The following is a 24,626-nucleotide window of genomic DNA, read 5'->3' as shown; positions in this document are numbered from 1 at the left end:
TGTCATTTTGCTTTTTTTTTTTTAATTATTATTTTTTTTTTTACTTTCTTTTTTCTTTTTCTCCGTTTTAATTTTTCTCTTAAAAAAAAAAAAAAAAAAAAAATCCGGAGAAGCCCCCTCCGGAGCCGGGCTGGGGGACAGGGACCCCCCCCCGACCCCCCTCCCCACGGCCCCTGGGGGGCTTAGGGGGTGGGCAGGGCCCTCCCGGCGGGCGGGGGTCTGGGGGTGGGGGGGTCTCGGGGTGCTGCCCCCCCCCCCCCCCCACCTTGGGGACCCCCGGGGGTGTCACCGTGTACGCGCGGCCCGGCTGCCCCCAGACGCGGGCACCGAGCCCGGGACCCGCCGGGACAGAGCCCACGCGCGGGGCTGAGCCCGGCCACGGTGGGGGACGGGGAGGGGGGACCGGGGGGGGGCAGGCGGCCCCCGGATTACCCGGGGGGGGGGCACCCGCCTCCGCGGTCCCCGGCCGTCAGCCGAAGTAGGGCTTCTCGTGCTGGAAGTTGGAGTCGGGGCAGACCTTCTGCACCAGCTTGTAGTCGATGCTGAGGAAGGAGATGAAGATGCAGATGACCTTGAAGGGCTTGGCGCAGAGCCAGGCGGCGTGGCTCTGCGTGTGCTCGGTGAAGCACACCTTGGAGGGGTCGTAGAGGCAGGGCTTGTTCTTCCGCGCCCGGTTGGTCTTCTCGTACTCCACGTGGCAGTTGAGGGCCTTGGCCGGGCGCCCCTCCGGTAGGGTGCTCTGCTGGGGGGGCAGGCGAGGGGGCGGCGGGGGCGCCGGCACCAGTACCTCGAAGCCCACCGCCTTGGAGGGGGGCACGATGCTGACCGAGACGTTGCCCAGGCTGGAGGAGTTGTGGCGGAAATAGACGCTGAAGGTCCCGTTGATGTGGTCCACGATCTTCCCCGTCACCAGCAGGCTGAACTTGAGCGTCTTGATGTTGAAGTAGAAGTCGCCCCAGCCGAAGATCTTCTTGGTGCGGCCGGACTTGAGCGAGGGCTTGCGCCGGGCGCGGGGGCTCAGCAGCTCCCCGGCCGTCCCGTTCTTCTGCCAGTCCCAGGGGCTCTGCGCCGCACCGATGGGCTGCCCGGCGCCCCGGGGGAGCTCGGCCGGCATCAGCCGCCCGGGGTCGAGCATCGGGGCCTTTAGGGTGCCATAGGGGACATCCTTGAGGAGGCCAGAGGTGCCCAGCTCCAGGTACCCTAGGGTCTTGGCAATGTGGCCCTCAGCGCACATGGTCTGGGGAAAGAGGGCAGAGGCTGCACGAGTGTGTGCTGCCACCCCTCCATCATCCTCCTGCCTGGCCCCACACGTGCATCCCCCCTGCACCGTGCATCCCCCCTGCACCGTGCATCCCTCCTGCACCGTGCATCCCTCCTGCACCCTGCATCCCTCCTGCACCCTGCATCCCTCCTGCACCCTGCATCCCCCCTGCACCCTGCATGCCCATCCTCCTGCACCATGCCCTCCTGCACCGTGCATCCCTCCTACAATGTGCTCTTCTCCTGCACTGTGCATCCCTCCTGCACCCATCCTGCTCCCAGGGCCCCTCCTGTCCACCATGCCCCAGCCGAGCCCAGGTCCGAGCAGGGCTTCCCGCTGCCCACATCCCCCTGCCACCAGCCGTCACCAGACACACAACACCAGGACTGATTCCCCAGCATCACCCATGTCCCTGCGCTGGGAAGAAGCAGGACGCTGGGCAATTTGTTATTGCCTGCCCCGCTACATCTGAGCCTATTAAAACAGGGGGATGAGGGGCAGCAGCATGTACAGAGAGGGGGAGGCAGCGGAGCCCCGCGCTGCCTGCCAGGGAAGCCTAATTGCATTACCCAGCGCCTCTGATCTGCAGCTGAAATTACAGAGACTCCCGCCAGGCTGCTCAGTGGCTGCTCCGCCCTCCAGGATAATTGCACCGGGGCGGACGCAGGCGAAGAGTGGGGTGCATTGTTTGCAGAGGGGCACACGTAAGGAACAAGCAGGTCCCCCTCGCCCTGCTGGGGGGGGCACTTTCTGTATTCTGCCAGGGGAGGGAACTTGCACCTAAAGCAGAAAAGATGGGCGGGGGGGGGGGGGGGGGGGGGGGGGGGAGCAAAAGCTAGAGCTAAAACATCCCTGCACCAGCACCAGCACGGGACCAGGGCCCCGGGCACAGGCTCCCAGCAGGGTGAGGAGGGTCAGCACCTCTCCTGCCACGGCAAAGCAAGGCAGCGACCTGGCACCTCCTTACGCCGGGCCCCCGTCTCCGACGTCCCATGTCCGAGCATCTCCTGTGTCTGAACATCCCCCCCGTCCCTCAGGCTGGCTGCTCCTGGCTTGGCACCCGGCGTGCCCCTCGCGCCCTGCCAGCCGCTCCCGGGGCGCGCGGCACTGCTCCGGCTGCCCCGGCCTCGTCAATCACTGTCGCTGCGAGCTGGCAGGTGCTGGGCTGCGCTGGCAGGTTCTGATCTGGGCAGCGACCTGTTTCCCGAAGGGGACGTGGGGAGGAGGAGGACAGCGAGCGGAGGCGCCAGCTGGAAGGGCTAAGGTTGGGGGGGGAGGCTGCTGGGGTCTCATCCTGGCACCGGCGTCCTGCAACATCACCAGCATGGCTCAGCACCGCCCCACGCCTCGTGTGCACCTCCCATGGGCCCCCGCCAGGGAGGGATGAGACCCCGGTGTCCCCACGCTCTCTGCAGCCACCCGGGGCTGCGCATGCGGTCAGGTCTCTGCTGGCCACCGTGAAGGATGGCGCAGGCTGGGCGCTGCCACCTCTTGGCTCCGCTGCCTGATCCCCTTCCTGCTGCTTGTGCCGGGCTGAGGCTGAGCCCGTAAATCTGCCCTGACGTGCCGGGTCTCGCCCGCGCCACGCTGCCAGGAGCGGGCAGCGCAGACCGACGTGGCACAGGACGAGCCCCTGCGGGGGGAGCCGGGTGAGGGGAGCCCCGGGCGCGGGGTGCTGAGCCCTGGGTCTGCGGGCAGGGCAGGAGAGGAGTTTGTGAGGTCTGAGCCCGGGCGGGCAGGGGTTGCACTGCGGTGTGAGGCTGCGCCAAGCATCCCCGCAGGCCCCCGCTTGGCCCGGCCGTCCCCCCGGCTCCCTCTCCAATCTCTCTTTGAGCACGGCTGCCGCGTTCGCCCTTATCTATATTTCAACGCAGCTTCAAAGCCGGGTGCCGTTACCAGCCGGGGAGAGAGGGAGGGAGCGCGGCAGGACCGCGAGATGGAGAGGGAACTGGGGGAGGGGGAGAAGGGCAGCCCCCAGCCCCCCCCAGCTGGCAGGGAGCCATTTCGGGGTGGGCACGGCTTCCCCAGCAGGACCCCGCTTCCCCTCCACCCCAGCTGCCCTCCCACCGTTAATCCCCTGCTAGCACTTGTCCATCAGCCCTGGGAGCCCCCGCGTCGCCCCGTGGGGACAGTGGCCTCCCTGTGCCCTGCGGAAAATCAATCACCGTGGAGTGAGCACGGGGCGGGGGGGGCAGCACCTGACGTTCCGCAGTGGGGAGGGATGGCCCCGAACCCACCTGCACCTGCAGAGAGGGGCCAGGGGCAGCGCGGGGGCTGCCCCTGTGGGGGCCCGCACGTAGCCACGCACAGTCCAAGGCCCGCAAGCCTTTCTGGAGGTTTCTCAGCTCTGCACTCCCCTCCCATTTAGAGCTGAGAGCCAGGATGCCTGGGTTCTCTGCACCAAGGCCTCCTCCCCCTGCCTCAGTTTCCCCTTCCAATTCACCCCCTCAATGAGAGGGGTCGGATGGGGATGGCATAACGGGGGTGGGGGCGTGATGGAGATGCACTGCGGACAGGGAAGTGATGGGAAGCGGTGGGGAAATTCTGGGCCCCCCCAGCTCATCCCACAGCCGCTCCAGGTGGGGACCAGGCTGCCATCCCCCCCCCCCCCCCAAGCCGCCATTCCCTCCCCAGGAACCTGGGATGTTGGGGGAGCCAGGGATGAAAGGGAATTGCAGAGCAGGGCTGCCACTGCCGACGCAGCCAGGGCTATCGATTGCGGCACAAGCGCGGCGCAGACCCCTTCCGCCCGCAGTCCCTCTGGTGCAGCTCCCCTGGCCGGGGGGGCAAAGTGGGCCGGGGGGGGCTCGGAGCCTGCTGTGGTAGAGCCGGGCCACGGCGAGCATCTTCCACAGCAGCGGCCGAGGGGAGCCAAGGTCACCCCTCTGCACCCTGCCGGCGCTGTCAGCATTCAGGGCAGGTCCCACGCACACCTCGCCTTAAATATTAATGTTTCTGCTTGTTAGTGGTGGGGTTCAGCATGCACACACGTGCACATGAGCCTTTGGGATGGATGTAGGTGGGGAGGGGGGACGGGGAAAGGGCCCCATCCCACCACGGCTGCCCCAGCTGCGGCACGCCACGCGTGCACGTGGCTCGGGGTCGCTTGGGTTTCGCTGCTATTCACGCGCGTGCTACTGCATCTGCTCGTTACCCGCCGACGGCGTTACACACTGCTGCTGCGCCCGAGCCCCCCGTGCACTTTTCTGCGCATTCGCCACGTGTCTGCAGGCCCCCGCGTTGGGTTCTACATGTGCAAAAGCAAGCGGGCAAGGATGCGGGAAGGGCTGGGGGTGGCTGCGGAGGGACCGGGAAGGCTCTCGGTGCCGGCATCAATTTGGCTTGTCAGGGCCGGCCGTGATGGCCGCTCACATCCCATTTGCTGGCAAAGCCCAGCGCCGTCAGCTGCTCCCCTGAGACACGCGGTCACCTTGGCGGAGGGGAGCGGATCAGTGCAGGGGGGGGCTGCTGGAGACCGGGGGGGTGGGGGGGGATGAGCTCCAGTGCCCCTGCAGCAGCACCCCAAGATCTAATGGGGTACAACCTCGAGGCAAAGGCTCCCACCCCAGTGGCCCTGGACCTCTCCGACAGCCCTGCGGCCACCCTGACCCCAGCCTCAGGGGGACGTCGGCTGAGCAGGCACTGATCCGTGGGTCGGGCTCCCCAGTTCTCCCTGCGGGCCCGGGGTCAAGCTGGTCTCCCCCCCCTGTCACCCTACTGCCTTCGTTAGTGCAAAGAGATTAATTGGAGGTGGTGAGCGACAATCCCTGCGGGCCCGCTCCCCCCCGCGCGGCGCAGCCTGGGGCGGTGTGGCATTTCCAAAGGTTAGCAGCAAACAAGGTGCTTCTGACAGCTCCCATTTATCTCGCGGGCGCTGCGCGGGTGCTAATGCGGTGGCGGGGTGCCGCGGTGCCGCGGCAGGCTCTGCCGGGCTGCGGAGAGGCACCCGAGCATGCACCTGCGTGTGCCGGGGCGTGCAACGCACACCAGCGGCTGCGGGCGGGGAGGGAGCAGAGGGGGCGTGCGGGTGCCCGGGTCTGTGCGCGCTGCGCGCGTCTGTGGGTGCCAACAGGTGTGCGTCAAGATGTCTCCCGGCGCCAGCACATCCCGGCACGCACCTGCGCCGAGGGTGTAGATGAGCGCAACAAATGCCTGCGGCTGCTGGCGTGCACGCATCCTGCTGAGCGTGCACGAACGGCCTCCCGTGCCCTGCACGCCCTTAGGTGCGTCTCTGTGCGCACACGTGCACGGTTACACACGCATGCACAAAGTGAGGCTCTGCGGCTGTGCTTTGCCAGCGAGCCACCGCCCCTCGGTGCGTGCGTTCGTGTGCCCCCCGGGGTGAGAGCGGTCACGTTGCTGCACACCGCGTGCCCCAGCGTGTGGCCGTGGCTCACCCAAGCCTCGTGGGTGCGCAGAAGGCAGCCAGCGAGCGCCCACGTGCAGCGGCAGCTCCTCGGTGGGAGGGCAAGGAGTCAGCCTGCTGCTGGCACCCCCCCAGGCTAGGGCCAGGGGTGTGGGCAGGAGCCGGGGGCTGCCCCCCGCAAGCCGAGACCCAGCCCGGCTCCGTGTCCCTGCTGGTGAGGAAGAAGGAGCCTGCGCTCGAGGCCGCTGCTCCGCCAGCGGTCAGAGCTCAAGGGCACCGAGATGGCGTGAGAGGGCGCTGCAGGGGTGCGCAGCCGAGCGGGGTGTGCATGGGGGGGGGACATCGGTGAGGGCTGCAGGGCACTGGGCAGGTTTGCGGGGACATCCCAGCACACGCCTGCAAAGAAAAGCGATGGTAGGCAAGCTGTGCTGGACATGAGCTCAGCGCATGCAGCTGACGGCCCCACCAGTCCCCCGGCCTCTGCCGCATTCCTGGCCAGGAGGGCGCAGGGCGCAGGACCCGCGGGCAGCAGGAAGGCCGCTGGGCTCACCGCCGGGGAAAGAGCCCGGAGCAGCTCCCAGAGCCAGAGCCCCCGCTGTCGCCACCCACCCTGGCTGCAGCTGCAGGTACCCCCGAGGCAGCGCCCAGCTCCCGCTACGTGGCCCACGGTGGCCTCACCCCCGCAGCCGGTGACGAAGGTGCCCGATGCCCCGCGGGGCCGGCAGCGTGCCCGATGCCCCGCGGGGCCGGGAGAGGGCTGCCTCCCACCGCCACCTCTCCGCTCGCCCCCAAGCAGACACCTCTCCGCTCACAGACGGAACACATATGCAAATGCTGCGGCTTTATTAACGCGCTCGGCACGCGCTGGCTAATAAATATTTCATAGCCCGAGTAGGACTTTTTTTTTTTTTTTTCCCCTCTTCTTCTTCTTTCTTTCGTTTTGGTTCCTTTTCCCTGTCATTCGTTTCCTGCCTTTTCTTTTCTCAGCTGCTGTTTTATTTATTTATTATTTTTAAGGGCTTCTTGGTGAGACAGGAGCTGGTATATGGCTGGGGGGGGGAACAAGGGAAAAAGGTACACCCCCATCCTCCTCCTCCCCCCGGGTGGAAAAGAAAAGTGCTGTTAAGAGCAAAGGAAAATATATAATAGAAGGGAGGAGACGGCACAAGGCAAAGGATTCAGGGCTTGTGTGACTCATTGGACTCAAGGAAGAAAAGAGAAAGAATGAGAAAATGAGGAGATAAACGGAGCAGGAAGGGGGAGAGGGGGGGCGCAGGCGGCCGCTCACCGAGGAGCTGGCGAGAGGGTGGCGGGGAGGGACGGAGCCACAGTGCCGAGGGGCTCAGAGGCGATGGAGATGGCACCCCGCTGCCCTGCAGGGGGTCAGTGCTGGGGGGCACGGACAGCACTGGGGGGTATGGGGGGGGGGGTGCACATGGCACCGGGGGCTCAGGACAAGCTTCCAAGGCTCAGGAGGGGGAACAAGGCACCAGGGCACGTTGCAAGGGCGTGGGCAGCCGGTAGGGATGGCACGCAGGGAAACTGAGGCAGTCATCTGAGCATCCCTGGTGAGCCGGCGAGGCCCAGCCGGGACGCCCCAGTGCCCCCTCGTGGCTCTCCCTCATTTTCCCTGGCTCCTGCCCTGCCTGACCCCTCTGGAGCTGCCCTGGCTCTTCAGCGGGAGGGAGAGGCCTTTCAGGGGGCTGCCTCCCCCACGTCCCCCAAAGCAGAGGGCTCCCAGGCCCACAGGGACGCAGCCCCCCAGCTCTGCCCCGCTGCCTCCCCCCTGGCCTGTTCCCCCCCCCCCCCACCTCGCCTCACCATTTCGCTTTATTATTGCAATAAATGTAGCCATAAAAGTGGCAGGTATCGGCGTGCGAGGAGATCGCTTCTCCTGAGCTATGGAAATGTAATTTCGAGTGTGCCCGGGAAATTTTATAAGACCTTATCAGGCGGGATCATAAATTGCATTTCCAGCCCCTTCCCCCCACTGCTCCGCACCCCCCCCCCCCCATTGAGACGGGTCCTGCGCGAAGGTCAGCGTGGCGCGGGGCAAACTCGAGGGTCCCTTGGTGGGGATGCCGACAGGGCAGGGGGCTCGGTGCCCCCCTGTCCGCCACCCGCCGCTTTCCCAGGGCCACCCAGGATTTATTCTCCCTGGGAGGAGCAGCAGCAGGGCACGGCCGCCCACCCCTCCGCATCCTCCCGGGTACCAGCGGTCGATTCCGACCCGCGGGGAGACCCTCGGGCGGTCCCACCCAAAGGCGCTGGGCAGCCCCCTGTCCTCCGAGAACCCCCCCCCGCGCCCCTCGGGGCTGGATTCAGACCGATTTCCACCCCCCCCGCCCTGCCCAGGCTGTCGGCCTCAGGCAGGCATAAAGCGAAGGGATGCAAAGCGTCGCTGCGCCCCACGGGGAGCCGAGGCTGGAGGTGCCTCTGCCGGTGCCAGGAGAATCGGCGGAGGAGAATTCGGAGGCCCCGTGCCCCCCGTGCCGCCAGCCACGGCAAAAGCAGCGAGCAGGCTGCCGCACACCGGGCTGCAGCAGCAGGCAGCCCCTGCCCAAGGAACAAGGGCTGGGGACGGGGGGGGGGGATTAATTTGGGGAGGGGAAAATTAATCCCACTCCAAGTGCGGGTCCCCGCAGGCTCTTTGCAGCCGATCATTTCTGCAGGCTGGGCGCTCATTTCCACAATGACTTTCCTTTTGCAACAGTGATCAGGAAAAAAAAAAAAAAAAAAAAAGAAAGAAAGAAAAAAAAAAAAGCAGGGAGGGCGGGGGGAACACGGGCACGGGGACGTGATTATTTCTTCAGTAGCAATCCAAGCGGCTGGAGAGGAAGCTTCATCTTTCCTGGGCCATTTACCTTCGGCGCCCGAGCGCGAAGGCTGAGCCAGGCAGCTCTTCAAAGATGCTGGAGCTCGGCCAGGGCAGGCGGGGGGGCAGGAGGCTGGCGCTGCCGGGGTCTCGGCACACCGGGTCTCGGCATGCCATTGCCCCCCCTCATCCCCCCCCCAAATTTGTGCCACCACCCGTGGGGGCTTCGGTGCCCTGGGATGAGCTCCCAGGGAGGTGTTGATGCTGGGGGGTGGGGGTACAAGTCATTAATCTGGGAGCGTTAATTGGTCCGGGTGTGATTAGCGGCAGGCCAGCGGTGTTCGGGGAGGGATGCTGTGGCAGGAAGCGCCCATGGGTGCCCCAGCTCAGGCCCCCCCGCTCCCGCGCCAGCACCCTGCAGATGAGTGGCAATGAGAAACAAGGTGGGGGGGGGGGGGGGGGTAGGGAAAGAAAGCAATAAAGCAGAGCCCTCAACCAAAACAAGGCAGCTGAACAGGAATGGGTCTGGCTGGGGGGCACCCAAGGGTGCCGCTCCCCCCAGCTGCTACTGGCCCCCCCTCAGCAGGAGGCTGAGCAGCGCCACGCTCCAGGCTCCAGCCTTATTGAATCTCCCAGCTCAGGGTGCAAAGGGCACCACTGGGAAGAGTTATTAAAAAAAGGGAAATGAGTCGCTTGGAAACCTTCTTTCGGAATAACAGCGCGTGTTTGTTTGGCGATAGATTAGCTCAGCCATGCTGAGCACACAACACCCGCTGCAAAGACAGTCGGCTCGGGGGAGCCGCGGGAGCCGCACGGAGCCGTGCGCCACCGGCCCCTGCAGCTCTCAGGGTCCCCGGCGCCGTCCCCCTGCCCCGTCCCCATTTTTGTCCTCCAGCCTCACATGGGGCTGCGGAGGCTGCAGGGAGAGGGGAGGCAGCAGCAGGGCAGGAGGCTCCCGGACCCGAGCCGGGGGGGGCCGCAGGGGTGTCCCAGCGCTGGCTGTCCTCGCTCAGCCACGGCGAGGGGCTCTCGGTGTCTTGGAGCTGGGGGTGAATTGAGTTTGCTGGGTCTCAGCCAAGCCCCTGGCCGCGTCCTGAGCCAAGGCACGGGGCAGCACTTTGGGTGGAAAAACGCCCGTGCCGGGTGCGAGCGGGACCAGCCAAAAGCACGCGTGGCCAATACTCCTGGCACGGGGGGGGGACTACGGCACCTTCCCCCCTGTGCCAGCGCCTGGTCGGAACGGTGCCATCCCCCCCCCGGCAGCTGCCGGCAGCCCCGTGCCCGGCCCCGCTGGGACAGGAGGGTCCCGCATCCCCCTCCCGGCCGTCTGCAGCCGCGGGGACCTGGGGGGGGGGGGCCCAGGTTCACGTCCCCAGAGCTGTCTCACGCCCTCCTCAAAATTCTCCCCCCAAAATTGATGCTGCGGCTGCTGGGGAAGGGGTGAGTCACCCAGCAAGCGAGGGGACCGCGAGCACAGGCTGCTCGACGCCAACGGCAACACCTGCATAAGCTCTTCCCTACACAGCCCCAAAATTAAAGGGGGGGGGGAGAGATGCCTCACGCTTACCCCACTTGGAAAGGTGCTCTCTGAAGCCTGCTATCCGGCTGCCTTTGGCTTAAGAAACAAACCGGAGGGAGGAAAGGGGGGGGGGGAGGAGAGTGCTTCCCTGAGCCACAAAAGGGTGAAATTCTCCCCGTTAATAAGCGATGGGGGGGGGGGGGGGTTGGGGGTGTCCTTGCACCAAAAGGGCTGGCGGCATCTGCTTAACGGCAAGGCCATCTGTCAGCCCACAGCCCCGTGGCCGTGTGACAGCTCTCGGGTGGCAGCAAGGGAAAGGGACTGCAGCGGGGTGAGCTTCCCAGGGGCTGGCACCCCCTGCGCCCGCCTCGCTGCCGGCGCGGCCCCGCGAGGCAGGATTTTCATGGGGAGGGTCAACCCGGGAAGGAAAAATCCTGCCGGCGGCGCTCCAGGTGCCTCGCAGCTCCCTGCTCATGGGGAAGGAGGGAAACCAAGGAACGGGGCGCACGTAGCCGGGCAGGGACACGGGGACACCGGCACCCAGCTACCCCCGGCGGCCAGAGCGGGGACCCGGGCGTCCCAGCTGTCCCCGACATCCCTGTCCCTGCCCACAGACGGGTTTGTAGCTGGGGCTGGCACCCCGGGAGGCTGCCGGACGGGCACTTTTCCGCTGCAAAATGATGGCTGCTTCTTTCCGGAGCCCAAGGACGGCCGCAGGAAGCACCCGAGAGCTCTGCCCAGCCCGCCCCGCGCGGTTTCTCCCACTGCCGAGGGCCCCCCAAAGATTTAACGCCCAACGCCCGGAAAAAAAAAAACAATCCAGCGCACGGACACGAAGGCGCTTCCCCAAAAAGGAGGAAGGAGGACGATGACCTGGGGGGTGCGGGGCGGCAGCGCTCCCACCTGCCCCGTCCTGTGCCCGGGCAGGGGGAAGGAGAAGGCGAATCCCGGAGGGAAGCAGCCCCGGGGGGGCATGGCTGGGGGGGGGACGGGGACAACCCACGGAGACAGGCCCACGCCAGGCTGGGCGAGCACGGCCACCACCCCAGTGGGTAGATGCAGACAGACAGACCCCCGGCAGGGACACACAGGCACACGGTGGGGGGGGTCGGGGGGGGCACCCCGGGGGTCCGGGTCCGTCCTTCCTGCAACAAGAGCGCTCACGAAGACCCGAAGCGGGGCTGGGGGTGCCCCAGGTATGCAGCGAGCGCACCCCCAATGCCATGCGCCCCCCACCCCCACCCCCAGGGGGCTGCAGATGCTTGTGCCCCCCCCCCCCCAGTGCAGATGCAGGGTGCTGGGCTCCAGGGTGGCAGCGTGGGGGGGGGGGGGGGGTGGCACAAGCAGGGCCCCCACCCACCAGGCCGCCCGCTATGCCCAGCGAGGGCTGAAAACTTTCTCCCCAATGGGCCCAGAGGGCAGCAGGGGTGTGTGGGGGGGGGCACCTCCTTGCCTCGTGCCCTCCGGGCTGGGGACGCACCCCGCAGCCCCCAGCCCCTTGACGCAACCCGTCCCCCCCCCCCCCGCAGCGCCGAGGGTCCGGGGGCTCGCGCGCCTCCCGGGTTATTCCGCATGCGGCGAGAGGCTCCCACACCTGCGCACCCACCCCATGAGGAGGGCCCCACACCTCACCCCCCCCCCATCCTAATCCCCCCCCACAGCCCCATTCTGGTGTTCGCGGGCAGGGAGGGGGGACAGGGGCAGCGCCCTGCTCCTGATTGCATCAAAACAAAACCATTTGTCTTGAAGCAGCTCCAGCACCGACAGATGCTCTGCGTTAGATGGACACGGGGGGGGGGGGGGGGGGGGTCACACAGAGCCACCCCCACACGCAGACACACACATGGCTCTCTCTATACATTTATCTATCTATATACGTGCAGGGAAAGAGCACACCAGCGAGAGACAAGTTGCAGGAGCCCTTGCCTGGGGGGGGGTAGGGTTATGCGTGTTGGGGGGGGGGGTCCCTGATGTGCATCCAATTCCCGGGAGGGAATTGACTCGTTTGATTTTATTCATGAAACACAGAAAGTAAAAATGGAGTGTCAGGAAATCGGAGCCGCTGGGCGCTCAGCCTGTCCCCCCCGTCCCCCCCCCCCCCAAGCAGGGCTGGGGGGGCACAAATCCCCCTCCCCCCCTCCCCTGTTCACCACCACCGGATCCAGGGGTGGCTTCGAGCCCCAAGCCCTGCGGCGGGGGGGGGGGGGGGGGGCACGGCCGGCTGCAGAGGGGGGGTGCTGGGGGGGGGGGGGGGCCCCAGGGGTGAGCAGCTTCGGGGGGGGGGGGCTCCCAGTTCTCAGGACAGGGACATCGCTGCAAGCATCGCGGTACTGGGGGGGGGGGGGCACTGAATTTGCAGCCCCTCCTCAGCCAGGAAAAGGGGGCAGAGTCTGAGGTAGGTGCCCCAGCTGGGGGGGGGGGGGGGGGGCGGAATTTGCCCCCCCCCCCCCCATCCAGCACAGGTGGGGGCTGAGAAGCAGCTGGAGCTGGACAGGACCGAGGTGTCCCTGCTGCGGGTGCTGTCACCACTCGCCCCCCCCCCCGCGATGTCCCCTGGGGGGGGACCCCTGCACCCCCTGTCCCTGGGGGGGGGGGGGGCTTCATCCCTCCCCCTGCTGCAAGATCCTGCCCCGCTGCCCCCATGAGCACCCCACGGCGTGCTGGGGGGGCGGACACGACCCCCCCCCCCCCCCACGCGTGGCCGCCCCCACGCTCACGCCCGGCTCCGTCTCGCGTGTCTCGCTGCCCCCCCCCGCACCTGCCAGACGGCGCCTTCCGCGCTTTGCAGCGGGGGGGGGGGGGGGATGCACGGCGGCGGGACCGACCGCTGCCCCCCCCCCACGACCCCCCCCCGGCCCTAACTCCGCCCGGGGGCCGGGACAGCCCCGAGCCCTCCGCAACTTGGGGCGAGCCGGACCCCCCCCGATGTGCGATCCGTGCCCGGTGCCCCCCCCCCCCCCCAACTCTCTTATTCCCCTCCTCGCAGCACCCCCCCGCCGTGCCCCCCCCCCCCCAACCCCCCCGTAACCATCCCAAATCCCGGTGACCGCCCGACCCCTCCCGTGACCGCACGGCCCCCCCCGGCCCGAACTGCACCCCCCGGCGCCAGCATTCCCCCTCCCCAAAATTCCCCCCCCCCCTCCAGAATTTCCCCCCCCCTCCCCAAAATCCCCCCCCCAAGAATTTTACCCCCCTCCCCGAAATTTCCCCCCCTCCCAAGCATCACGCGCCACCCGCCCGTCACCCGCCCCCCCGCTTAAAGCCCCCCCCCCCCGGCAATCTCCCGGTGCCCCCCCCCCGGCGGAGGCAGCAACTTCTCCGCCCGGTACCTGCAGCAGCAGCCAGGGCCCGAGCAGGGGCAGGCGGCACCGGAGCATCGCGGGGCTCGCCGGGGCTCCGGGAGGGCGGCGGCGGCGGCGAGGGGCGGCGGGCAGAAAGTTGGAGACTTGCTGGGGCCGGGCGGCGCCTCGGCGGCGCAGCGCCAATCCCGGCCCCCCCCCCACCTCCTCCACCCCCCCCCCCACCTCCACCAACCCCCCCCCCGTCCCCGGGAGGAGGTGGGGGGGGGGGCACCGGCACCGGGGGGGGGCGGCAGCAGCAGCCCCCGGGGGGGGGGAGCAGCTCCGGTGCCCCCCAACCCACCCCAGCGGCTCTCCGGGGGGGGGTCACTACATGGGGTGGTGCAGGGGGGGGTCGTGCATAACCCCCCCCCTCTCCCCACCTCCCCCCTACCCTTCTCCCCCCCCCCCCGCCCCCCAGCCCCCAGCGGGGATTGGGACCCCCCCCCTTACGGGAGGGTGTGTTGGGAGGGGGGGGGGGGGGGGGCAGCCCCCAGGTGTCCCCCTGCACCCCCGGGGTGCCAGCACACGGCCACCCCGGGCCGTGCACACCCTCGAGTGTGCAAAGCCCCCCCCCCCCCCCCCCCCCCCCCCCGCAGCCTTTGCAACCCCCCCCCCCCAGCGTTGCAGGCTGGACACAGGCCCCGTGTCGCATGCGTGTGTGTGTGTGTGTGCGCAGGCAGGCGTGCACGCGTGTGCTTGCAGCTGAACACGCGTGTGCGTGCAGAGTTACACACGTGTGCAGGCGTGTCCGCACAGATGTGCGTGCGTGTGCACACGTGCATGCAGGTGCACACACGTACATGCGTGTGCATGCAGGTGCACACGTGCACACGCGTGTGCTCAAGGCTCTGGGGGTCTCGAGGCCCACAGAGGGTCTGCCAGGTGTTCTGGTCCCCCCCCAGCCCTGCAGGGCCCCCCCCCAGCGCTCCCGCTGCCCGTTATCCCTGCGCTCGCTGTTGGCACCGTTATTATCTCCTTGTCTTCCCCGGAAGCCGCCGGCGGGGGCTTTGGTACCAGCAGGGCTGGGGGGCAAGCACAGGCTGCGGGGGGACGGGGGGGGGACGGGGGGGGGACATTGCAGGAACGCGTGTACGTGTGGAGACAAAACGAATAAAAGGTAACGGGGAAGCAAGGAACAGCGGCAGAGGGAGCGGGATGAAGGCGAGCGCCAGAGAAAGGCGAGGGCAGCGCTGGTGCGGCACGAGAGGGTCCTGAGCCTGCGTGGCCTTGCTCGCAGCACCCCATGCACCCCCCCCCCCCCCAGCCCCATGCAGCCCCCCCCCCGCCAGCCCCATATGTTCCCCGTAGCAGCCCCCCAGCCTCGCCAGCCCCCACAGCAGCCCTGGGCGGGGGGCACCCAGCACCCTACCGGGGCTCCCAGGCCCTCGCCCTGCCTCAGGTCCATCCTCAGACCCCCCCCCCCGGCACCACCTCCTCCTGTGACCCCACAGCAGCCCCCCCCCGGCGCCCCTGTGCTGTCCCCCTGGATGCTGCCTTCGCCCCCCGCCTCGCCCCCCCCGGCCAAGGGGGGTGTGGGGTGGCTGGGGGCTGCGTGGGGCCGGCCCCAGCCCCTGTCCTGCTCTCGGGAGCCTCCCCTGGGCCCCCCCCGGGAGTCTCACCAGGGGTCTCATGCAGAGCTGTGCCCCCCCCCTCCCACCCAGGCCCCCCCCCCCCCCCCCCCAGGTAACAGCCCTAAGAGCTGGAAGGGCAGGGGCAAGGCGAGGGAAGGGCTACGGAATATATAAATATACCTATTAAATTGGAAGAAAAAGAAGAAAAAAAGCGGGGGGGGGGGGGGAACGGGGGAGAAAAAAAAAAAACCCTCTGGAGGAGATACAAGGAACCGATAAGTGAACAAAGAGCCGGGATGGAAATAGATCTGAGGGCCGGGCCGCGCCGGGTCCCGCAGCGGGGCTCGGGGCCTTCAAAGGCAGCGGCGGAGCCGGGGGGGGCCGGGGGGGGCCGGGGGGGCCGGGGGGGGGCCGGGGGGGGCCGGGGGGGCCGGGGGGGCCGGGGGGGCCGGGGGGGGCCGGGGGGGCCGGGGGGGGCCGGGGGGGGGGGCCGCGGCCGCCTCTGTCCCGCTCCGCTCCCCCCCACGGGGGGGGCTGAAGGATCCGCGAGGATCGGGGGGGGAGGCGGGGGGGGGGATAAGGTGGGGTAGGGGGCAACGCGTGCACAGGGGGCTGCAAACGCCGGGGGGGGGCACGCAGCCCCCCCGATTTCTCCCCCCCCCCCCCCCCCCCCCCCAGGCTCCGTTCCCGAGGGCGGCGGCGCCACCTGGCGGCAGCAGGGGGGGCGCAGCGCCCCGCGGGGGGGGCTCGGGGAGCCGTGACACCCCCAGCAGCGGGGGGACCCCCCTCCAAAAGCGGCGGGGGGCACACCCCTTCCCCCCCCCCCCCCGGCAGCCACGACCCCGTCGGGATGCGCCCGCGGTCCCCCCCCCCCCCCCCCCCCCCCCCCCTTCCCACCGACCAGGAGCCTGCGCGTCAGTTTTTACAAATTTTATTTATAACAATATCTGTTTTGTTTAGTTGTAAAGTAATCCAGCAAAAATTATTAAAACATTTCCCCCCAATAAAAGGATGGGGTCGCCCCCCGCCCCCCCCCCCCACATGCGTTTATTTATTTCTACTATAAAAGCTAGGTCATTTCCATGTTTCGTTCTTTTTTTTTTGTTTTTTTTTTCTCTTTTTCCTGTTAAAAAATGTGCATGTTGGAGAGCAGGCGAGGTGGGGGGGGCGGTGCCAGAGCGAGGGGGGGGACCCTGCGCCGCAGCGGGGCTGGGGGGCTTCGTCCCCGTCCCCCTGTAACAGTCGGGCAGAGCCAGAAGGGGCCGGGGTGCTGGGGAGCAGCGGAGAGAAAGGGGGGAAAGGGGAGCAGCGGGGGGGGGGGTTGTAGGGTCAGCAGAGGCTGGGGGGGGGCAAGGAGGGGGTCTCAGGGGGGCTGCGGGTGTGGGGGGACCGGAGCCGAGAGCCGGGGTGGGCGCGGGCCCCGCTCTGCCCTCGCCGCCTGCGGCGGTTGCCCCGTCCGCCGCCAGCCCTCGCGGCGGTGGCCCCGCGAGCTCATCCTCGGCCGCCCCCGTCCCCCGTCACCGCGACCTTCGCGCCAAGCCCGCTGTGCCCGCTCTGAAGCGCTGGCGTGGCCCTCGGGGGGGGGGGGGGGGGGGCGGGGGAAGGGAGGGGGGGGGGGGCCCCGATGTCGAGAAATTTCAAATAAACCAAAGCCGGATCTGGCAACGAGAGGCGCTGCGGCCAGGTACTGGGGAATATACAGGTAATAATACTGCTCACATAGAAAAGTAATAATCCTTCATTTGTACATTTATACAGTGGCTCTCGGCTCCCCCCCCCCGCCCCCTGCCCACCCCCCCCGCCCCCCGCCACGGGTGTCTGTGCCAGGCCGGCAGCGGCCCCTCGCCCCCCGCGCCGCCCCTACGCCAGGGGGTCCGCCAGGTCATCGTCTGCGCCCCGCGACAGCAGCTCCCGCTTCTCGTCCGTGCTGGCCAGCGAGTTGCGGCTGTTGTGGGCACCCATGTACAGCGTGGCGTAGACGGGGTTGGTGAAGTTGGTGGGCTGCGGAGAGGAGGGGGGGGGCAGAGCAGGTCGGGGGGGGGCACAGACACCCCCTCCCCAGCACAGCTGGCCCCAGAGGGGACCCTCGCCCCGGGGTGCCGGGCACAACGGCCTCGGTGCAAGCCTGAACCGGCAGCAGCGCTGTCTGGTGTGGCACCGCCAAGGCTGCGGCTGGCACCGTCCGGCCCCAAACCCCCCCCAAGCCCCCCAGTCTCCTCCGCACAGAGGGCAGCCCCCTCTCAGCCCCACCTCGGGCTGGCCTCGCACACCCAAGGGCCCCCCCCCGAGCCACGCGGACCCTGCTCCGCACCTTGTCGGGGTCCAGGGCAAAGTCAGCATCCAGCAGCTCCCCCACGTCGTCGTCGGGCTCCCCCTCGTACATCTTGTAGGTGGGGTTCCCGATCTCCACGTTCATGGCGCCGTTCGTCATCCGCTGGTGCTGGAAGCCCTTGGCGCTGGGGAGGACACGAAACACGGGGTCAGGGTGCAAGGTGCAGCAAGGGGGCCTAGACCCCCCCCCAGCAGTCCCTCCTGCTTGTTTGCCCCACGCAGCCAAGGCTTTCAAGCCCTGCCACAGGGATTTCCATCTCGGCTCAGCAACGCTCCCCCAGGATCCCTGGAGTGCCCCGGCTCACCCCTTAATCCTCCACTTGTACCAGACGAAAGCCACCACGGTGAGGAGGATCAGCAGCAGCAGGATGGGGATGATGATGGAGGCCGTTCCTGCGGGACAAGGGGTGCGGGTGCTGCTCAGGGTGTGCGGCAGCTGACACCCTCCCCGTGGGCCAGAGCTGGAGCAGGAGCACCCCATCCCCACCCGGAGAACGGGGCTAAGGAGCGGCCCCCCGGGCTGGGAGGGGGGCACAGGCTTCTCTTCCCGACCCCCACGCTGGGGCTGAGCCTCCCGCGGCAGGGCATGCCGTACGTACGGTTGCTCTGCTGCTCGCTGACGATGAAATCCTCGCAGCGCGTCCCAGTCATCCCCACCGGGCACCTGAGAGCGCGGGGAGAGCAGCGGGGTTAGCGGGGGGCAGGACATCATGCGGGGGGGGGGGGGGAGGTGGGGCACAGACCTGTGGGTCGGGGGGTGGATGGAAGGGGGGGGGGGGCACAGATTAGGGTCTGTCAGTCATGTGCTCCCTGTGCTTAGGGGGCAAGAAAGCAATCCTTCGCCCTCCCTGGGGGCCAGGAAGCCCCCCCATAGCCCCCCATAGCCCCCCCCCACCGCCCTCGCCAGCCCCAGCTCTGCTTACAGGCACTCGGGCAGCTGCGTTTTGTCGCTGATGGAGCAGGTCCCGCCGTGCATGCAGTAGTCATCGCAGGTCAGGCAGCTGGGCGCTACCTTGCCATCGGGGCAGCTGCGGGGCAGAGCGGATCAGCACGCGGGCACCCACGAGCTCCCCTCTGCCCTCTGCCCGCCCCACAGCGCCCAGGACTCTGCTGGCTCATCCCACCGGCACCGCGCGGGGCCGTGCTGTGCCATGCCCATGGCTGCTGGGTCACCAGGACGGGCCTGGGCAGACACCTCCACCACTGCCTCCCGTCACCCTGAGGGCTCCCACCGGTCTGAGCTGCCCTTCAACAGCCAGACCTGAATTACTGAACCAGCACCTCGCAGCCGTGGCCGTGCCCGGATGATCCGGCCACAGGACACAAGTTCCTTCTTGGGTCTCCGTGCCCCCCAACCCCTCTCCCTCCTTTGAGTTCAGCAGCCCTGGCACGTACATGCAGGACACTTCTCCGTTCTGCTTGTTGATGCTGCACTTGCCCTCCTGGCACCGGGAGCACTTGTTCTCCTGGCACTGGGCGCCCTCGAACTGCGGGGGGCAGCGGCACTGCTTGGCGCCGCTGGCCGTCATCTGGCACACACCCTCATTCTCACAGTAGTCGAAGCACTGCCCTGCAGGGGATAGCAGGGCCGGGGTGGGTGGGGGGCAGCCCCACGCTGGCCCCCCTGGGACCGACCGCACGGCTGCTCGCCACCCCGCTCGCCCATGGAGCATCCCACCGCCCCACGGCCCCGGGAGAGCGGCGCCCAGCGGTCCCGAGTCCCGGGTGCTGTCCCCAGCCGCCCTCGCGAGCAGCACTCACGGTACTGGCAGCGGTCGCCGATGAAGGAGGGCGGGCAGCGGCAGTTGGGCTGGTTGCCCTGGTTGACCGTGCAGCTGCCGTTGTTGAGGCAGTAGTCAGTGCACACTTGCTGGTTGCACCGGGGCCCCGTGAAGCCGGTGGGGCAGCGACAGGTCGGCATGCCTGCGAAGAAGAGCTGTCAGGGCGCCGCTCCGATGGCCCGTCCACCCAGGACCAGCCCGGCCCCCGCAGCAGCCCTCACCCGACGGGGAGGCAGCGCACATGCCCCCGTTCTGGCAGTAGTCCCAGCACTGGTTGATCTGGCACTTCTCGCCGTTGTAGCGTGGCTGGCACCGGCACTTGGCCTGCTTGCGGGCGTTGAGGAAGCAGCTGCCCCCGTTCAGGCACACCAGGTCGCAGGTGTCGGTGGTGGGCACTGGGGGCGAGGGCAGGAGGTGAGCGGGGCTGTGCCATGCCACCCGGCGGCAGCCCCCAGCCTCCTCCTGGCCCGTGCGACCACCTACCGACGGCGGAGGCGGTGGGCGAGGGGATGACCACGCAGGTGCCGTTGTCCAGGCGCTTGCCGTTGGGGCAGGTGCAGACCGGGCCGCTGGGGCTCAGCAGGCAGAGCCACTCGCACTTCTTACGGTCGCAAGGGTTGGTCACTGTGGGGAGGGCGGAAGGGACGACGCAGGGTGAGGCGCGGTGAGCTGCCCCGGCACCCTCCTGGCAAACACCCCCCGCTGAGCCAGCAGCCTGAGGACAGCCGCTGGCGCCCCACGGCTGCCCAAGCCCTGTGCCACCCCATCTCCCCGTGCCTTCAGGTCACCAACCGACAGCTTTCCAGTGCGCCTGGGTAGCTCCCCTCCAGCTCCACGTGAACCCCCTGCTTTGCCGACCAAGGGGCTCCCCTTCTCCCACCCCGGTCAGATAAACTGCTCGATAAAAGCCGAGTCCTCTGCCGGCGCTCCCCTCGTCCCTTCTGGCACCGCACCCTGCCCCCAGACCAAGGGCCTCGGGCCCGACACGCACCCTCCGGCTGCTTGTACTGGTGGTAGAGCACAACATCGGTGGCATGATTGAGGCCCGACGTCAGGTTGGTGACAGACTTGTGCCCGAACTTGTGGATCTTGAAGATGCGGTTGTTGATGTAGGTGACACCATAGATGTAGTCCTCAAAGATGTCAATGCTGAAGGGATGGCTCAGCCCTGGGGAAGCAAAGGGAGGACACAAGCAGTCAGAGGTGGCTCAGGAGCTGACAGCACGGCTGGCCGGTCGCTGCCTTGGACAGGGCTGATGATGGGAGTCTGGATGGATTTTGGGCTAGGGCCTCCCACCCTGCATGAGGGGGGCAGCGGGGGGGACAGCAGTGTCAACAGGCCCTGGTCCTGCTGTGGAGCATTTAGTGAGGAAGATCTGCCCTCGCTACCGTTTGCTGAGCATCCCTGATCAGTGCTAGGGGTTTGTCCTGCTCCCAAGTACAGCACAAGCCAGGTCACGGGCCCCCAGGGAGCCTGGTGGGACCCCAACGCAGGGACATCGACCCTGGCCAGATCAGCCTCTTCCCTGCTGCTCCAGGGGGCCTCGGGGCGCTGCTCACCTTTCTTGTTGTCAATGGCCACGACGGGGTCAGTGCCGTTGAGCCGGATGCTGCCGATGACGGAGAGCTTGGCGTCGGCCCAGTACAGCCGCTCGTTGTGGTAGTCCACGGCCAGGCCTGGTGCACACACACCCCAGTGAGGGACGAGCTCGTAGCCCACCCCAAGCCCCTGCTGGCCAGCACAGCCACCCACCACCCTTCCGTGCTCTCCCGCCCTACCCACGCTGGCCACGGGGCTCAGCTGTGTCCCCCTGCTGTAAGCCAAGGCCTTTGCCACCCCTCGTGCCCCTCCTGGCACCCATTTTTATTCACCTGTTGGCCACTGGATGTTGTCTTGCACCAGGGTCTCGCGCAGCGTCCCATCCATAGCGGCCGTCTCAATCTTGGGGTGGTTGCCCCAGTCTGACCAGTACATGGTCCTGTGAAGGACACAGGCTGGTCACTCTCAGCAGGGGGGTAAGGAGGGGAAGAGCACAACAGTCCAACAGCCCATCAGAGGAGAAACCCTCAGCCTTCTCCCAACGCCACCCTTGAGGGGCTAGCTGACTCCAGATACAACTCAGGCTACCGATGGGGCCCAGGAAGCTCCTACCATGGAGGACTTATTGGTAAGGGACTGGGGCGAGGACAGAGTAGAGAGGAAGTGAGAAAGGGCTCGAGTCTCACCCCCGAAGCGGGTCAACTACGATGGCGTGCGGCTCATCGATCATGCCCGAGATCAGGGTCTTGCGATTCTCGCCTTTCATCTGTGCCACTTCAATGACATCCCGCCCGGAGTCCGTCCAGTAGATGTTCCCAGCAACCCAGTCGATGGCGATACCCCGCGGCATCTTCAGCCCAGAGATCTGGGAAGGGCAGAAAGGAGGAAGGGGTCAGGGCCGGACCCCAGCAGCCTGGCCCCGTGCCTCCTGCCACGCGCGGACAGAGCTCACGTTCAGGTGGGTGACGCCACCGTCGATCTGGCGCCGGTTGCGGTTGGAAGCGGTGGAGGCGGCAGAGGAGGCCGGCAGCTCGCAGTACGAGATCCTGCCCGTGTGCCAGTTGGTCCAGTAGATTTTGTTGCCCTTGACGTAGATGTCCATGGCATCGATGCGCACGTTCTCGTCACCCTGGAAGGCCGGCTCATAAGCAGAGTTGGGGTTGAAGGGGTACATGCTCCGGATCTTGTTGTCGTCCGCGATGTAGAGGATTTGGTGCTCTGAGCCTGCAGAGGAGGAGTTGTTAGTGCTGGACCGGGAGCCTGGGGCCAGCCCGGCTCTACGCTGGGGCATGGGACTGGGTCTCTCAGCACCCCTTTGGGCAAAAACAGATGGACAGGAGACCCCTGACAGGGCCAGGCTGAGCATCCCGGGAGGAAGGATGGGATGGATTCTCCCCGAGAGGCAGAGAATACAGGGGGAGGAGGAGAGGGAATGGGGGCTGGAAGGCGCAGACATGCTCAGGATTTGTGCAAGCCCTCTCCCCCCCCCAACCTTCTGCCTTGCACATGTTGTCAGTCTTCATGAAGTTCTTGGCGCAGCTGCAGACGTGGGAGCCTTTGGTGTTGTTGCAGAGCTGGGAGCAGGTCCCGAAGCGCAGGCACTCATTGACATCTGGGCAGAGGGAAGGTAGGGGTCATGGGGGGACCAGGAGGGCGTCTCCAAGCAAGGCCAGGTTCAGGCCCTCTCTGGGGGCTGTGCTGTGCTAGCAGGGCTCAGAGACCCCATCTCTCCCCCAGTGCCCCGAGGACACCGTTCCTGACACCCCCGCCACTCCAGGGATATAAAGGCACATCTTACGGGTGAAAGCCAGCCGTAAACCCAATGGCCAGACCTTCAGTGCTCCCCAGAAGTGGTGGAAATACCTTGACAGGAATTCTTGTCTGGCACCTTCTGAAAGCCTCTGCGGCACGTGCAGTACGAGGTGGGCTGCGACTGGATGCACTGGGCCTCATCTCCACACATGGTGGTGTTGGTCATGCAGTCGTACGACTTGTGGTCTGCGGTGGGGGACGCGGTCAGCACCCGCCGCCCTGCAGCTCCCCCCGCATTCCCCCTCGGCACCCCCAGCTACCCACGCACCGTGGGAGCAGGACTTCTCATCGGAGCCATCTCCGCAGTCATCAAAGAAGTTGCAGCGGAGGTTGGCGCTGATGCACTTTTTGTTCTCACACAGGAACTCGTTCTTGTCCTGGCTGCAGCTCTTGGGCTTGGCCGTGGGGGACTCTGCGGGAGCACGGGCAGCGGCTGTGATGCTCTGCGGCCCTGGGCACCCGGCCCCGCAAGTGCGACGGGGTGAGAGCGGCCGGGGCAGGGCCCCAGGATGCCAGCGCTCGCCTCCCGATTTTAGGAAGAAGGAAGGGGTGAAGCAAACACAATCTCCTGGGTTGAAGCCAGGGCCCTACGAGGACCGGCCCGAGGACAGCAGCCAACCCAGTCCGCACTCACCACAGTCCTTCTCATCCGTGTTGTCTCCACAGTTGTCAATGCCGTCGCACTGTCGACCGATCCACAGACATACCCGGTCATTCTTGCAGCGGAACGGTCTGTTGGGGGGACACTGGAATTTCACTGCACCAGCAAACAGAAACAAACGGTGACGGTGAAAGGAGACGCCATAGCCAGGCTGTCACACTTGTCACAAGCCGCCGCTCGGCCTCTGCCCGATCCCAGAGTGGCCTGTCCCACAGGTGCGAGCGGGCTCCAGAGACTAAAGCAAAGAGACCGAAGCAAAGACAACCATCCGTTGCCGGCCCGCGCTGCGGGAAGGCTCAGCCTCTCTGCCCTGTCCTCCCCCTGCCCCAGCTCTCTGCGAGGCTGCTCTGGAGCGGAGCCTCCCCCCAACCCTGCCCTCCTGGCACAGCTGGAGGTGACAAGGGGAGGTGCCCAAGCCCCTCGGGGTGCCTGCAGCAGCGAGCCAGCTCCGGCACTGCCTCCCTTCGCCGGCCGGCGGGTGCCAGGGCGGCCACACACCAGGAGCGGGTAGAGGCAAGGCAACGTCACTCACAGCACTCCTCGGGGTTTTCGTCTGAGTTATCCCCACAGTCGTCCTCCCCGTCGCATTTCCAGGCCAGGGGCTTGCACAGCGTGTTGTTGCACTGGAACTCGTCCAGGGGGCAGGTGCGAACTGCAAGAGAGCACGGGGCAGGAGGCCGCGCGTCAGCCGGCAACGTCCGGGTGCTGCCACTCCTGCTGCCAGCACAGCTGGGGACCCTGGGGGGGCCGCGTACATGTCTGACCCCCCCGCCCCACTGGAACTGGGCTTAGTGGTGCTGGCACCAGCACCCCAGGGGAGATCTGGGGTTTGACAGGACCCTGCCGCGATGGCCGGCCCGCTGTGCTCTTGCACCGCTGCTGCCAACCCCACAGCCGCAGCATGGGCAGACAGCAGCCCCGTCACAGGCCTCGCGGCCACCCCACAGGGATACAGGGCACAGGGCGGGGGGCACGGCCAGCGAACGGGGCAGGAGAAGCGGCACGGCACTACCCTTACCTCCAGTGCCGCAGTCTTCCTCGTCGGTGCCGTCCATGCAGTCGGCGTCAGCGTCACAGCGCCAGCGCATGGGGATGCAGTGCCCGTTCTTGCACTGGAACTGGTCAAACTCGCAGCGCGGCGTGCAGTCTTTCTGCAGCGGAAAGGCAGGGGACAGCGGTCAGCAGGGACGGCCCGCACCGCGGCAGGCTCCTGCCCCGTGGCTGCAGCCCGGAGCGGGCCCTCAGCCCCCAGCTCTCCAGGTACCGGGGATGCCTCGCAACGTGAGGCGGACCGGTGCCAGAGGCAGATCTGGAGGACGTGGCCCCGCTCCCACATGCGGGCAGGGTGGCGGGGGTGCCGGCAGAGAGCCCCCCCCTCGGCACCGTACCTCATCGGAGCCATCCGCGCAGTCGTGGTCCCCGTCGCACTTCCACCTGCCTGCGATGCAGCGGCCATTGGCGCACGAGAACTCGCTCTCCGAGCAGGGCCGAGGTGCTGGGGACAGACAAGAGGGGGGAGTCCCCCTGAGCACGGGCCGCAGGGGTGGCAGGGCACCCTGGCTGACTGTCGGGGGGGGCACGGGACGACAGGGAAACTCTTTGGTGCCACGGCACCGGGGAGAGGGTGG

The 24,626-nt window shown here is 67.4% G+C and overlaps 2 protein-coding genes across 5 annotated transcripts in view; both read right to left on the bottom strand.

The window, feature by feature from the left end:
• Window positions 1-11: 11 nt before the first annotated feature.
• NXPH4 (neurexophilin 4) lies at window positions 12-13,450 on the bottom strand. 2 transcript variants are annotated; one of them, XM_066985747.1, is made up of 2 exons: window positions 13,291-13,450; window positions 12-1,237 (listed from the first exon to the last, which is right to left on the bottom strand). In XM_066985747.1, the coding sequence occupies exons 1-2, from the start codon at window positions 13,336-13,338 to the stop codon at window positions 470-472; spliced, it is 816 nt and encodes a 271-aa protein (XP_066841848.1). In that variant the 5' UTR covers window positions 13,339-13,450; the 3' UTR covers window positions 12-469. The 2 variants fall into 2 exon arrangements, with proteins under 2 accessions (XP_066841848.1, XP_066841849.1); XM_066985748.1 differs by lacking the exon at window positions 13,291-13,450 and adding an exon at window positions 10,010-10,071.
• A 2,338-nt stretch (window positions 13,451-15,788) lies between these two features.
• Window positions 15,789-24,626, bottom strand: part of LRP1 (LDL receptor related protein 1) — an 89,444-nt gene continuing 80,606 nt past the window's right edge. For all 3 annotated transcript variants that reach the window (XM_066985783.1, XM_066985784.1, XM_066985785.1), the window contains 21 exons: window positions 24,387-24,493; window positions 24,017-24,149; window positions 23,531-23,650; window positions 22,972-23,094; window positions 22,606-22,749; window positions 22,389-22,523; window positions 22,018-22,137; window positions 21,478-21,749; window positions 21,212-21,390; window positions 20,858-20,964; window positions 20,546-20,662; window positions 19,977-20,153; window positions 19,469-19,609; window positions 19,207-19,380; window positions 18,966-19,127; window positions 18,600-18,774; window positions 18,128-18,232; window positions 17,804-17,868; window positions 17,510-17,597; window positions 17,185-17,329; window positions 15,789-16,874 (listed from right to left, as the gene is read on the bottom strand). In XM_066985783.1, the coding sequence (XP_066841884.1) occupies window positions 16,734-16,874; window positions 17,185-17,329; window positions 17,510-17,597; window positions 17,804-17,868; window positions 18,128-18,232; window positions 18,600-18,774; window positions 18,966-19,127; window positions 19,207-19,380; window positions 19,469-19,609; window positions 19,977-20,153; window positions 20,546-20,662; window positions 20,858-20,964; window positions 21,212-21,390; window positions 21,478-21,749; window positions 22,018-22,137; window positions 22,389-22,523; window positions 22,606-22,749; window positions 22,972-23,094; window positions 23,531-23,650; window positions 24,017-24,149; window positions 24,387-24,493 (2,930 nt within the window). In that variant the 3' untranslated portion in view covers window positions 15,789-16,733. The remainder of the gene's footprint in view (window positions 16,875-17,184; window positions 17,330-17,509; window positions 17,598-17,803; window positions 17,869-18,127; window positions 18,233-18,599; window positions 18,775-18,965; window positions 19,128-19,206; window positions 19,381-19,468; window positions 19,610-19,976; window positions 20,154-20,545; window positions 20,663-20,857; window positions 20,965-21,211; window positions 21,391-21,477; window positions 21,750-22,017; window positions 22,138-22,388; window positions 22,524-22,605; window positions 22,750-22,971; window positions 23,095-23,530; window positions 23,651-24,016; window positions 24,150-24,386; window positions 24,494-24,626) is intronic.

Source organism: Anser cygnoides, chromosome 32 (assembly GCF_040182565.1).
Source record: "Anser cygnoides isolate HZ-2024a breed goose chromosome 32, Taihu_goose_T2T_genome, whole genome shotgun sequence".
Classification (NCBI taxonomy): domain Eukaryota; kingdom Metazoa; phylum Chordata; class Aves; order Anseriformes; family Anatidae; genus Anser; species Anser cygnoides.
Note: the sequence above shows the minus strand (reverse complement) of the source record. Positions and strands in the feature narration are given on the sequence as shown.

Bases quoted from the DNA above. Each gene is read 5' to 3' on its own strand.
- NXPH4 (XM_066985747.1), bottom strand. From the start codon at position 13,338: ATGCTCCGGTGCCGCCTGCCCCTGCTCGGGCCCTGGCTGCTGCTGCAG. The intron at 1,238-13,290 runs GTACCGGGCGGA...CTCTTTCCCCAG, and splicing joins GGCCCTGGCTGCTGCTGCAG to ACCATGTGCGCTGAGGGCCA.